At 39.8% G+C, this 13,587-nt stretch overlaps 1 protein-coding gene across 3 annotated transcripts; it reads left to right on the top strand.

The window, feature by feature from the left end:
• Positions 1 to 558: 558 nt before the first annotated feature.
• Positions 559 to 13,047, top strand: TSEN2 (tRNA splicing endonuclease subunit 2). 3 transcript variants are annotated; one of them, XM_052779187.1, is made up of 12 exons: positions 559 to 577; positions 1,354 to 1,549; positions 2,353 to 2,434; positions 3,024 to 3,060; positions 4,931 to 5,462; positions 5,578 to 5,655; positions 6,238 to 6,288; positions 6,960 to 7,098; positions 8,864 to 8,900; positions 9,568 to 9,679; positions 10,295 to 10,384; positions 10,876 to 13,047. In XM_052779187.1, the coding sequence occupies exons 2-12, from the start codon at positions 1,376 to 1,378 to the stop codon at positions 10,933 to 10,935; spliced, it is 1,392 nt and encodes a 463-aa protein (XP_052635147.1). In that variant the 5' UTR covers positions 559 to 577; positions 1,354 to 1,375; the 3' UTR covers positions 10,936 to 13,047. The 3 variants fall into 3 exon arrangements, 2 of the variants coding, with proteins under 2 accessions (XP_052635147.1, XP_052635146.1); XM_052779186.1 differs by lacking the exon at positions 559 to 577 and adding an exon at positions 703 to 884; XR_008233899.1 differs by lacking the exons at positions 559 to 577; positions 8,864 to 8,900 and having other exon boundaries at positions 700 to 1,549; positions 10,876 to 11,024.
• The last annotated feature ends 540 nt before the right edge of the window (positions 13,048 to 13,587 follow it).

Here is a 13,587-nt window from a genome sequence, read left to right as displayed (position 1 = left end):
GTATCTCAAACGCTGCTCATTACGAAGCTCATCATTCACTTCAGGATAGGTGTTCCACACGAAGTGTCGTTCTTCTCTCACTTTATTATTTTTAAATCGCCAGCAGCGGTTGTTTTGCAGCCCGGGGACATTACCGCAGCACCACGGCTGGCAGGAACCAGAAACGCGGTGCCGAGGTCCCCGGGCAACCCGGCCTCCCTCCTCCTCGCACGGACGCCATCTCCGCCTCTCCCCCTTGAGGCCGGTCCCGCGGCCGGGGCCCTGGGAGCCGTCCGGCCCTCCTCCTCCTCCTTCTCCTCCTCCTTCTCCTCCTCCTCCCCACAGGCTGCCCGGCTGCCTCCGCTCGCCCCTCGGGGCCGGGACACGGCGTCCCGCCGCAGCCGGCGGAGACCCCCCCTCAGGGAGCGCTGAGGGAGGGGGGCGGAGCTCCCGCCGCCCTCCCGCCCTCCCGCCAAGAGGAGCGGGGCGGGGCCAGCCGCCCAGAGGCGCCCGCGCGCCCGTCCCGCGCGCATGCGCGGGCGGGGTCTGGCGGCCCTGCCTGCCGGCGCCCGCCGGCGCGCGGCCTCCTCGTGCGGCGGTGACGGTGGGCGGGCGGGCGGTTGCTGTGGCGACGGGCGAGCGGCGGTGCCCGGCCTGCGGCCTCACGGTGGTCCGCGGTGGCGAGCCGGGCCGGGGCGGGCGAGGCGGAGCTGTGGGTTTCCTTTATCCCTTTACACAGAGGCCCGGCCCTGTGTAAAGGCGGTTCGTACGCCGGGAGGGGGGGGTGTGAGCGGGGCTTACGCCCCGCTGTGCCGGTCGCCGGCCCGCAGCTGCGGCCGCCAAGAGCCCTCCGCGGTGGTTCTGTCAGACGGTGAAGGCTGCCCGTCCCCTACGCCTCCTGCTCGGTCCGATTTCCCTCTGGAAGGGGGTTCCCTCTTTAAAGAAGAGAAACCTGCCCGAGCCACTGCTCTTTCTTCAAAATTTATTCCCGTCATTATTCAAAAGAGTTTATATTTAGGCGCTTGTGTGCTGTGGTTTTCTGCATATTCTGCTCGCTCCTCTGTGGTATTCCTAAAACGTTTTCAGCAGTTTATGTACTCGCCTTTCATCTGAAGTTTACTTTATAAACTCTTGGCTCAGAAACTATCCCTACCTGGTCTTCAGGGGATACTGCAATGCCCAAGAGAAAAAGATTAACAGATAACACTAGCAAATCGCTGCTTTTGTTCATCTGGCATAATAGTTACAGAATTAAACTTGGATTATACTGTAGGGTTTATTGCTAATTTGCCATTGGGAAGGGAATATTGCTGAAAAGTAAAAATGGGTGAACTTTAACTCCTGAACATTAAATGTTTTGTTTCCGCTTTCTAGGAGGAAACACCAATAATAGGAAATGGCAGAAGCAGTTTTTCATCCCCCAAGAAGGAAAAGAAGAGTTTTTGAGTCGTATGAGTCCCCGTTTCCTGTGGATGTAGGTGGGAAGGATTTCAGAATATGCCAGGCTGAAATCATTAACAACAATGTTATTGTGAGGAACCCTGAAGATATTGAACAGCTGTATAACAAGGTGCTGTATCCTGTTTGCACAGTATGTTTAGTGTTTTAGACACAGGTAGAGCATAATACCTGTTAAAATCTGCCTGCCTTTATGTTTTCCTTCCCCTTTAGCCTCCAGTAGTTCTCTATATCTCCTTCCTCTCCTGAAATCAGCACAAAACATATATGTGGTATCAAATGTGAAAAGTATTTAATTCTTACCCCAGCAAATAGATTTTGGAATTAAGTGATGTCGTCAGCTAAAAAACAGCTGCAGAGACTTCACATTTGTTACATTTATTTCTCCTTTCAACATTTTATGCAACCTTGCAAAAGCATTTTCTTGTTTTTAAAGCTCAGGAGGTTGGAATCTTAATGCTTTATAAATGCTTGTATAATTCTTTTAACTTCAGAGTGATTTCTTCCTGAGTAAAATAAGCTACATTAAGCCTCTTATGTCTGAGTACCATTTCACCACCATTCTTAAGCAGTAGCTTTATCCATCTCTTTGTTTTCTATTGTGCATTGTCACAGCATTGAAACACAGGTGTCTTCTTCTGCATCTGCTTTCAAATGTCTACTTGGAGATGCCGACTGACAAATATTTAGAATTGAGGAAGAAGACCCAACACCCTCCACTGGTCAAATCTTTGAGTGCAGGTGTTTAATATTGAAGTAGTTATCAGAAGCTAAGCAACGAGCTTTAGGCAAAGCTTAAATGCTGCAGAATTTCAGTTATTTTTTTCAGCTGATCTTGGTACTAAACGTTTTATATTTGGAAAGAAGTTCATTTTTGTCTGATGATATAATAAGGATTTTTCCTTTTCTTTGAAGGGCTATTTTGGAAAAGGTATCCTTTCAAGAAGTCGACCAGTGTACAGCATTTCAGATCCCTTACTGGTTACTAAGTGGCAAGGTAAATTGTGCCCATTTGTACTTCCATCACTATTCTAATAATAGTACTTTTCACTTTTCTTCACTCATTGAAGATACATGTTTATAAATTACGCACAGAAAAATAATCTCTACAGGAAACATATGTTGATAGCTCCTTAGTGCGTTCTCCTAGCCTTCACTGATTTGTTAATTAGGAAGTCTGTAAGTAAAGGCATCATCCTTGAACTTTTCTTCCTATAACTGTCCAGTTTTTCTTGGTTTTAATCTGTAGATTTCAGTGTCCATGAAATCATGAGGCAAGGATATGTGAAATTTTTAATCCGGTTATAGCCAATCTGGTCTGCTCTTGGTCGTTTATAGAAAGACTGTCTTTTTACAGGCTGGAGTAGAATAGTGGATTTAATTGTTCCGTTTGTGCAGGGTGTTCAGTCTTTGTTATCTCTGTACCTTTTCTAGTTCTGTTATGTCCTTCTTGAATACAGGTTGGACCAAAATGGCAGAGGATTGAAAATGGGGGTAAATATGAGGCCACAGATTACCTCAATGCTCAAAGTCATGTAAAAACATTTTTATATTGATGAAACAATGTATGATTTTTCTTTATACAGGTGTTAACATAAACATGCCTATAATTGCATCAAAAAAGTAAGTTAATTTACATTGTTCTTGTTGTTTTTAGAAAACAGATGATTGTATTTTATGTTTTATCTTGCTGGTTTTCAAATAGTTGGCCGTATGCATGCTGATGACTTGCTTCTATTTCTTTTCTTTGTATTTCATTTTATAAATCACATTAGGAAAAGTAGAAATATAGTAGGTGATATTCAGCATGGGTTTTTGAATGTAAGCTTGCATGTATTAATTGCTGTTTAGAAGCCAAGATTGAGTGTATACATAGTAGTATGTGTAATTAATTCATAATAATATCAACCATAATAAACTTGTCCTTCAGCTGAGGAGGAGAGAAAGAAGTTTCTGGGGCAGGCTATTTAAAATAACTTTCCCAATTCCTTATTGAATTAATATAGTGTTAATTAATAGGCTGAAGCAGCTCTTGAACTTTTCTAATACATAAATGTTTTATTTTTTTTTAAAAGTCTCTATTAACACTGCTAGTTTGTACATTTAAGAAAACAGAGTGTTGGACCACATATTTATTGTTCTGCTTAAATAGTATATGAACTAACTGTAAGAATGTGCAAGTTAGTTACCCTGTTTGCTTTAATCCTACAATAACTCTAAAAAATTTTACTTAAATTTAAAAGTTATGCTCCTTCAGTCCTCAACTTTAGGTAAGGCAAACAGTAGCAATATTACTACTGCTGCTACTACAGTTATTACTGCTTGCATAAACACTTGTCATTCTTACTAGTCTACTTTGTGACTGCTTTATGTGTCAGCAAATAGAGCTGAGCATCAATGAAAGTGTTGTTACATTGGTGCAGCAGGTGCATCATGATCCGTCTCAGTAGAGACCTGTAAGTGCAAATTACATGGTAATTAAATCATAGGACAAAGAGGAGTCTATTTTTTATAACAAAAGGTACAGCACTGAATTATATAGCTTTATTATGAGACTCCAGAGGGACTTATATTTTGTGTTGACACATGCAATTTGCATTTAATTGTCTTTGCAGTTCTTCATTACCTGGTCTGTAATTGCCGTGTTGGGGTTTTGTCTGGGCAAATAAAGAATATTGTACTAGAGTTGTCCAAGTTTGAATAAGGATAGCTGCACTCACCTACCTGTAACTTTCACAAAATGCCAATTAATGTCTTCAACTGGATATTAATGTTATCTTCCAAGGAGAAATAACTAAGCGGGCACTAAAAACTCTATCATAATTTAAAAACATTAGAAGTATTTACAGCTTTCAGCTACTATCTCGCTGATAGAATTATTGTTATTTCTCAGGGATGTGAGGCTTTTGGTTAAAACTGAAGGTAGTTTCTGCTTATGATTTTTACACTGGTGGTTTTGCTATGCGATTGCTGTTTCAAAGGTAGTTAAAACAGAGTTTGAAGATACTGTTCTCAGTAGTTAGCTGTATAATAGATGAAGTGTGCGAGAGATCTATATGCAAAGTCTTGTTGCATATTTTCATCATGCAGGCTCTGATACCAGGATGGTTTTGCAGGGAATTCGGGCTTAAGACTTCCATGGGAGAAAGGAGTTTTTGCTGGTGAAGTTCTTGCTTCCTGAAACTAGGTAGCAATAGTCCTCAATGCATGGTCCTTGCGCAGCCTTCAGTAAGGGTGTTTGTTGCCACAGAAATTGAACAGGCAAAACAAAGCCAAAGAAGGTAGCAGAATCTTGATGTTAAGTCATGTCTGCAGTTGTCTGAAGACTGGAGTCCTGTTACATTGTGCATGTTGTACGTTGCATAGCAGTTATTGGGGTGTGTGTTCAGATTGGTTTTGTGAACTGTGCTGAATCTTCCTTTTTTTGAGATGTTTCTGAGGTGTTAATTAAAGGATGTAATGCCCTAGAACTTCTCATTTACATGTTTACTAGGTACCAGTGTCGTGTTCAGTGGGCTAAAAGTATTTTGCAAGAGCAAGGATTTGATGACTGCTCGGTTACCAAAATTCTTGAAAATTACACTAAGCCTCTTAAGCTGCTGGTTTTGGAAGAGGATGGAGCTGAACAAACCGGTAATAGTTGCAACAGAATGGGCCCAAATACAGAAAATACAGAACTTTCCAGACAATCTTCTACAGACACTGGAAATGCAGTAGCCCCAAGTCCTGAGAATCAGAATGAAGGCTACAAGAAAGCCTGTTTGGGAGGAGATCCAGCATTTGATCCTGTGGCCATATGTGGCTCTAAACAACAGGAACAAGATGACTCGAAGGAGATAGCTGAAGTGTCTTGCCAGAAGCATGGTTTTCTCGTGCATTGTGGCTGCAAGGCTAAGGAGAGCACAGAGCAAAGATCTTGTGAGATGATCAAGTCAAAAGAATGTGCTCCAGAGTATGTATTGGTGCAAGAGGAAGAAGAAGGTAGCTTATGTCCTGAAGATGAGTCTGCTCATGCGCAAGAAAATGTAAGGTTAAAGAGTATCCTAATCTTTTAGAAAAATTGTATCATCAGTGCTATTTTCAGAATTCAGTATTTTTTCCAGTTTAAAGTTTTAGTAATATAGTAAATTTTTCTTGTAGCTTGTCAAGAAGGAAAAACTAGTATGCAGAAGAAATCCATTTAGGATTTTTGAATATTTACAACTCAGCTTGGAAGAGGTATGCTTCAACTACAGTACAAGTTGTTTTACTTTTAATCTGAGAAGTAAACATTAATATATGTTACAATGTAATTTAATACCTGTTTCTAAAGTACAGGGTTCCCCTGTGCCTCCTAAGTATTTGGATTTTCTTAGTCATTAAACTTATTTTTAATAACCTGCGATAATTACATGATATGGTTAAAAAACATATGTAGGGTCCAATCCCATTCACTTTAGATGAATAATCCCACTGACAAAGAGACCAGTGATAGGACTTAAGTATAGAAATACCAGGAATATAACATTTATATAAATCCTGCTTCGATTGTGCTGCTTCTAAATATGTTCATGTGTGTTAGTTTTAACACCGTGCCTTCAAGAGTCTACAGCACATGCACAGATTTTTTTGTAGTGCTGTGTCTGTTGAAATGTAAAGGTCATGAAGACAAATCTCAAAGGAAACTTTCAGGCAACCTGTTTGTCTTGATGACATTAGGATTCTTGTACAAAATTAATTTGAGCCTGTGTTCTTGCGTGGAATATAAACTACAGGAAGAGTTTAGCTATCAGTTAAACTTATTCTGTCTATTTTTTTTAGGCTTTTTTCTTGGTGTACGCGCTGGGATGTTTAAGTATTTATTACGGTGAGGTAAGAGATTGGATTCATTTTAGATTGCTGGGGATACCATTAGTTTGGATATATTTTGGTCTGAAATTTTTACCTACTATGGCCGTATTTTATGCTGTTAATTCTGAAGGAGAAAATACCAAACAGAGTAATTAGGAAGCTTTTCTTATAAGTAATGATATTTCTGTTTATGAAATACTGGTCTGAATGTTTTGTGTTTACCAAGGCAAATAGAGTTAAGCACGGTCTTTCTGTAGAGAAAGGTTTTTGTTCTAACTTAGGCAGGAAGTATGGGGAAAGCAAGTATGGGAGGAATAATATGGTGAATAGCCTCTCTTTCCTGAAACAGGAAAATTCCTTCGAGTTTTAAGCATTAATTTATAAGTATATCAAGCTACTGTTAACGTAATGACAAAATAATTGAAACCTGTGCTTCTAGTTTAAGAATTATCAGATTTTCCTTTAAACAACGGCATTATGGAACTGATTGTGAAATACTAAAAAACCCACTAAATGGAGCAACAGGTTTCCATCTTACATTTAGGGATTCCTTATTTTATTGCCCAAAGTTCATGCTCTTTGCAGTAGATTGTGGTATTTGATATTTGGCTGTTAAGCTCTACTACACACAGTATTCTATATCTGCTTAATATTAATGTAGCCACATTAATGCCTTTGGTTGTGATTTTTAGGAGCCTCTAACTATTTTGAAGCTATGGGAAGTTTTCAGCGAAGTGAAGCCCAATTTTAAAACTACCTACATGGCGTATCACTACTTCCGCAGTAAGGGTTGGGTCCCCAAAGTTGGACTGAAGTATGGAACTGATCTCTGTAAGTAGCTTCCTTAAAAAATTGAGTCATTTGCAACTGACTTCTTTTCAGGCAGTGCAAGACTCCAGTGCCAAAAATGAATTCCAACAGTGAGGAGCTGCATGACTGGAGCAGGCTTTGCTGCTTGCAGCTGGCAAAAGACATTTTTGGCTAGACGGTGGGTTAGCAATGGAGTTAGGATGCGAGTAGAAAATAACATCACATATGCAGTAGCTGAAGAGATAGCTCGAAAGGCCTGTTGTTTTGCTTCATGAGGTTAATGATACAGGATTGCACTGAAATTCCCTTCCCAAGTTTCTCTATCCCCTTCTAAACACATCTTCTGCAGTGTTAACGTGACAGTCTCTGGAATGGCAGGTTTGCATCTAGATCCCAATTCACATCAAAGACCATACCTCTCATTATTCACTCTGTTTAACAGAAGCTGGACTTCTGCTGCACTTCCTGCAAAGACTTTCTCTGAATTTTTTTTTTTTTTTTTTTGGGGGGTGGGGAGGACTTGCTTTTTTGTTAATGGTAGGGTTTTAATCTTACGGAAATAATTAGTAGTGTCCGTAATCCCTTGGTAAGTAATTCAAGAACTACATTCAGCTCGCATCAACATAAACAGTACAGTAATGCTTGTCATTACAGGCAAATGTGCATAAAGGGAGGTATTTTTTAATATATGCATGCAAACCAGCAGGTGTGTTAATACTGCTGATGCAGTTTTATAGTTCGGGGGTTTGAGTATTTGAGTATGTTGAGGTTGTGCTGAGCTAGTCCTTTAGATCCATGTGTAGGTTTGGCTGAATTCATCATCACTGTTCTTAGTACCCTGGGTTGTAGATTGGGTTTTGCTATTGATCACCTGGTGTGTATGTGAAATTGATACTAGTTGGTTCACCATTCATTTGTGTTCTGGCCTGAATTTATTGTTTAGCATATCACTGCCTTTGGGTTTGTGCCAGACAAAGGAAGTGGATTAGTTTAAGGCTAGTAGGAGTTCTGCCTTACTCCTGAGCTCCTCTGGCTGCTTGTTCTTTGGCAGTACCTTCTTAGAGTTGGTATTACTACAATTGTTTATAATAGATAATTTGCAAATCATGGTTGTCACTGGAATGAAGTGCTGCTCGTCCTTTTCCTGACAGGGTCTGTGCTGGCCAGCTGTTATAAGAAAAGCTGTGCTAGTTAAAGAAAGTCCCTTCTTATAAGCTCATGACAAAAGGAAGACAGGAAATGTAACCATTCAGCTCAGTTACAGCGGTCCAGCTGCGATGAGTCTTGTGTACCCTTGTATAAAGAAGGAACTTTTAGTGGGTGTGGTGGGCAGTATGTAAGAACTTGTGCCCTGTGCCTCTCCTAAAACTTGTGGAAAATGCTTGCTTGGAACAGAAATTTGATGGCTTATTGTGATCTTTTAATTGTACTCCAGTGGCTCAACTTCTGTTGCAAATACAGTGTTAAAAGCATGAGTCTGTTGCAGAAAAATTCCATCCTAAACTTTTTCCCATGGCAATTGCTAACTGTCCTTTGGCTCTTCTGCTTTATCTTTTTACCTGACGCTCCCCTGCCCTGAGTCACCCTGCTGCTCCCACAGGTTTTTTTGTCTCTTTGCTCTCTCTGCACTTGCTGGGACAACTTCATTCTGAGCAGAGTTCAAAAGTGTTGAAGTTTTGTCTTGTGTAATTAAAACTTATAAAACATTTGAAAGTATCTATGGACCCTGGTATTAAACTTAGATGGAAACTCTGTGATTATCTAAGGTGTTTCTCTTCCATTTCAGTGCTGTATCGAAAAGGCCCCCCCTTCTATCATGCAAGGTTTGAAGCTCATGTTTCTGTCTAATTTCTTAGTTTCAAATTAGTAAATTTCTCTTGTGCAAATTTAGTATCTTCGCTGGTTAAGCACATATTCTTCACTCAAAATACATTGCCAGATGCATTCATACTTGAAATGCAAAAGTCCTTTTAGCAGAGGTACTAAATAATGCAATTTCATTGAATTCATGTAACAGTAGTAAGACATTAAAAATTAAAGGTTGCAATGAGCATATTTAGCACTCATATGATGAATGCAATCAGGAAAGTAATTTGATTTAGTAATACTGACTTTTTAAAATATATGGTATGGATAATTTATGTAATTTGGGAGAAAAAACTTTTAAGGGATGATAATTGTCTTTATTTGTTCACTAGTCAGGTTGAACTCCTAGATAATAAATTGGTTATAAATGTCAGACTGGCATTCATAAGAGAATGCTACAGGCATCAGCAGAAGGGTGGGGAGGGAAAGTGCCAGTAAGCATATTCACAACTTCATCTTTTCTCCTCTTCTCTTAGTAGAAAGAGACCTAAGTTTCACAACTTGTTTACTGCATGCTGGCATATTGTTTAACACCAATCTTTAGGCTCTCATTCTTAAGTTTCATGATCTTCCAAAAATGGTAATTTTCTTTCCGTGAATTGTCCTATCTGCTTTGTTTTCCAGTTACTCTGTCATTGCTGAATTAGTTGATGATAATTTTGAAGGTCCTCTTCGCAGACCACTCAGCTGGAAGTCCTTGTCTGGGTTGAACAGAACAACTGTTAATGCTTCTAAGGTAAGTGTAAGATGCTAGTTTTAAAATAGCTTTAAAATTATAAATGTACAGTTTAGTTCCAAAGAACAGGGTGTCGGAGTGAGGCTGGGAAGAGAACCCTTCTGTTTCTAGTCTGCTGAAGAACATGTTGAGTTGCTAATAGGCGAACAAGTTTCCTTTGCCAATATCCAGATGAATTCTGGAAGCAGCTTATTAAAGATCTGTTGCCTGTAGGAATGTTAAAAGTTGTGTGAGGAACTGAAGAAAGACCTGAGGGACACTTCTGTCCTGCTTGCCACTTCTGTTTTTAAAGCCCTCTCCATCTACCAGGATTTTCTTTTGAACAGTGAAACTGAAAGTTTCCAAAAGCTTTTCTCTGTGATAGATCCTCAGACATAGTGCTCCCATACTCACAGCCATGCTGCTCAGGTGTTGTGCTATAATTCTATTTTATCCTATATCAGTATTATGCTTTGATAAGGAAAATGAGATACGCATATTATACAGCTCTCCCCAACTTGCTTTGCAGAAGACATCTTGTAGGAAACTTGGTATCTGCATAGCTAATTAATCTAAAACTTGTATAGAAAGAAATCAGTTGAAATTCATGTATTCATGTTTTCTGTTTGCCAACAGGAACTTATGTTATGCTATTTGATTAGACCATCTGACATGACTGAAGAAGAGATGTTGACACCAGAATGTATGAAAAGAATTAAGGTTCAGGTGAGTAATTGCTTCTCTCCTTTGCCTGTGTGGCTTTGCCTTGAGACAGCTGGACAGCCAACTATAAGAGCCCCCTTAAACTGTTGCTTGCTCTTTAGCATGCTTTGGTTTTTGCACGCATAGCTGCAATAAAATAATGAGATTCCTTTGTGCCCCAAGGCATGAGAAGTGCATTGCAGGCTCTTTAAAGACTTAAGATCTTCTAATCCAAATTTTAATGTTGCTGCTACTGTGAATGTAAGCATTTGCATGGGGAAACAGGGGTACCTATGGAGACTGTAAGGTTAATGTATATTTAAAAATGAAGGGAGAAAAATGTGCGAGAGTCCGGTTCACTTCAGGAACAAATGTAGTCATCTACTAAAATTTCTCAATGGTCACATAATATATGTCAATTTGCTAAAGGCTTAATCCCCATCCCTCGCTGATTACCTGTAGGTTTTGGGGTTTTTTCCCCCCCTCTCCGTAATAATTGCTGGTTTTTATTTCAGGAACTGATTGTAAGTCGTTGGGTTTCTTCCCGTGAGCGCAGTGAGCAAGATGAACTTTAACTGACTGTATAGGAAAAACTTATTTTTTTAAAAACTACTTCTTGTTGGTTTTTACCTGATCTTCTCATGATGAACCATTGCCTCAGAGTAGTTTCTATCAACAGATTCAGTTGGTATGTATAAATGCTATTTAAAATGAGGTATATCCTGTTTACTGGAGAGAATGTTGTATTGAAAACATAACTGAACTATAATAATGCATATGAAGGGTAAAAAATTAAAGCTGTCCCTGAATTCAAAGTACTTGTTTGTTTTATTAAAACTTACGTGTATGTTTGAGTGGTGACTAGACTGCAGTCATTAGTAATGGTGTTTTTAATATTCTGACAGATCCAGGCATTAGTGCTGAATAGGCACTGTGGCCTGCAGAGCCACTGAAGTCCAAAACCTCTATGTCTGCCTGAAAGCCTAAGCAATGAGTGATCAGTTTTCTGGGAACACCTCACAGATTATTCAGAGATGAACTCAGGAATTGTAAGACTAACTTCGTTTTGTAGCTCAGCACAGGGTCCTACATTTCTTCAGAAATGAGAACTTAAATTTGATAATCCTCAAGTTTAATGCTGGTTTTTAACTGGTTAAAAGCCAGCAGTAATTAGAGCGAGCCAAATAACCTTTTGGGATACCTATGGTACCATTCTGCTTCAACCAAAACCTGACTTCATAGCCTTCATGAAGTTGCACAAACTGAGCTTTGGGGAGAGAGTTGGTTGTTGCAATATTGAGCATTGTAACACATTGCTGTTAACTGCCTAGACCCCGGAATTCGGTGGCTTATTTTCACAAGCACTGCTCAGAATTGAGGAACTCTTCCCAGAATGTGCAAGGATTTAAATTAATTCTGGGGTCTAAGCACCTAACAGCAAAGTGTTAGGCACCTTTCCCCACTAGGGTAAGATGTCTGTCTTTCCCTCGGGTTTGCAGCATAAGATTCCTCCTTGAAAGTAAGGGCCTAATCTTGCCCCATGGCAGCAAGATGCCCTGACCATGAGTTGATGCCCTTTACTTTTGCTGAAGGTGGGTTACTGTGCAGAAAATAGTGAAGATTTGCTGAGCTGGTGAGAGGAAGTCTGTCTCTCTAGCTTGGCAAGTATAGGTCTCAGTTTCATCACTGCTTTTTTCTCTTTTATCCAGTAACTACAACAGTCTATACACTTGGTTTTTTTCATAGTGCACTCGTAGCTCTCTGCCCTGGCCTATCACATGTAGTAAAACAGACTGGGAGACACTGCTGTGTTTTGTATAGAGTGAGGTATAGGACAGTGCTGAGCAGTTCTGCCTTGCTACACTAGATGCCTGATATTTTCTAACTTTTTTGTAAGATTTAGTCATCTAGATTGCACATTCCTAAATAAAATGCTTACTATTGCTAAGCCAATTTGGAAAACAAACCAACCAACCGAGGAAGTATTCAGCTGTCTTTCAAGTAGAGCCAGGAGGTTTAAGTATCAACTATGCTGCATTTTAAGTATTGCTGCGTTAGTTTCAGGCATTTGAATTCTATCTTAGTCTTTGAACAATAGGCTTCCTTGCATCACCGTGCTGTTAAGATTTATTTATCCCCCCCCCCCCGCCCCGGGTTGTGAGAGAAGTCATTTGCTGCAACAGTAGGCATACATTATAGCTGGTGACAATGACACTGTTTTGGATTGTCTTTGTGCTGTTTTCATTCACTATAAAAGGGGTTTTGCCTCCTGGTCGCAGGAAATTTTCCAGGGCTGGTAAAAATTCTGTCAACTTGGACTGTTCCCACCAAACACAAAACCACAATCTTGTTTACTTAGGCAGTTTAGATTGTGAAGCCACGTCATGAATGCAGGAAACTACATACAACTCAAAGTGGAAGATCTTCTAGTCTTTGCTTTCCTTTAATATGACTGCTACTGGAAAGATGTAAAATGAGAATGTTAGTTGCATAATAGGTTTTTCAAGCTGAACAGGTATGTATGTGTTGACTGTACATGGCAAGGTGTTTTATTTCTAGCTGCAGATGACTGTACTTCATGTTTCGGTACTGTTGTATCAAATAACTTACATTAGATAGTTGTACCGTAGCGCTGATGCTTGCCATTGTATTTGTATTTTACCAATAAAATACAGTACTTAGATGAAGTGTGGATTCTGATTCACTCAAAAATAGCATACCATAATTTCTTTTTGTAAGCCAAATCCTAGCTGAAGAATTCTGACTTGCAGTAGGAGTGGGTGGACAGGAGGTCTCTAACAGCAGCAGAATTGCGTGTTTCGACCTGGTTGTCTCTATTGTGTTGTGGTTTTTTAATATGCTTTTAAAGGAGCTGTAATTTAGAAATTAGCAAGAAATGGAAGAACACAGGAGGCGGGGGAGTGTGTAAAGCCCAGTGTATGGAGAGTACTGAGGGGGCGGGGTTAATGCAGTTTGTGTATACAAAAATATAAACTAGATGTGGACATAACCCTAATCATTTATGATTACTTCTCCATCTTTGAGAAAACAGGACTTACATCTAGACTAAAACCAGCTTACTTTGCAGAAATGAGTAGAAGGAGAAAAAGCTGAAATTATTTTGTTAAACTGGAACGTACGTAAATAAATTGCACAAAATTATGGACTGCAGAATTTTGACCTCAGCATACACTTCCATGTAATGTACAATAGGTAGAAGTGCTGTT

The sequence above is a fragment of the Harpia harpyja genome, chromosome Z (genome assembly GCF_026419915.1).
Source record: "Harpia harpyja isolate bHarHar1 chromosome Z, bHarHar1 primary haplotype, whole genome shotgun sequence".
In the NCBI taxonomy this organism is placed as follows: domain Eukaryota; kingdom Metazoa; phylum Chordata; class Aves; order Accipitriformes; family Accipitridae; genus Harpia; species Harpia harpyja.
This window is presented reverse-complemented; position numbering and strand designations above follow the sequence as displayed.

Excerpts from the sequence above, each read along its gene's own strand:
- TSEN2 (XM_052779187.1), top strand. The coding sequence starts at position 1,376 with ATGGCAGAAGCAGTTTTTCATCCCCCAAGAAGGAAAAGAAGAGTTTTT. Across the intron at positions 8,901-9,567 it reads CCCCCCTTCTATCATGCAAG|TTACTCTGTCATTGCTGAAT; the intron begins GTTTGAAGCTCA and ends TTTGTTTTCCAG. Across the intron at positions 9,680-10,294 it reads CAACTGTTAATGCTTCTAAG|GAACTTATGTTATGCTATTT; the intron begins GTAAGTGTAAGA and ends GTTTGCCAACAG.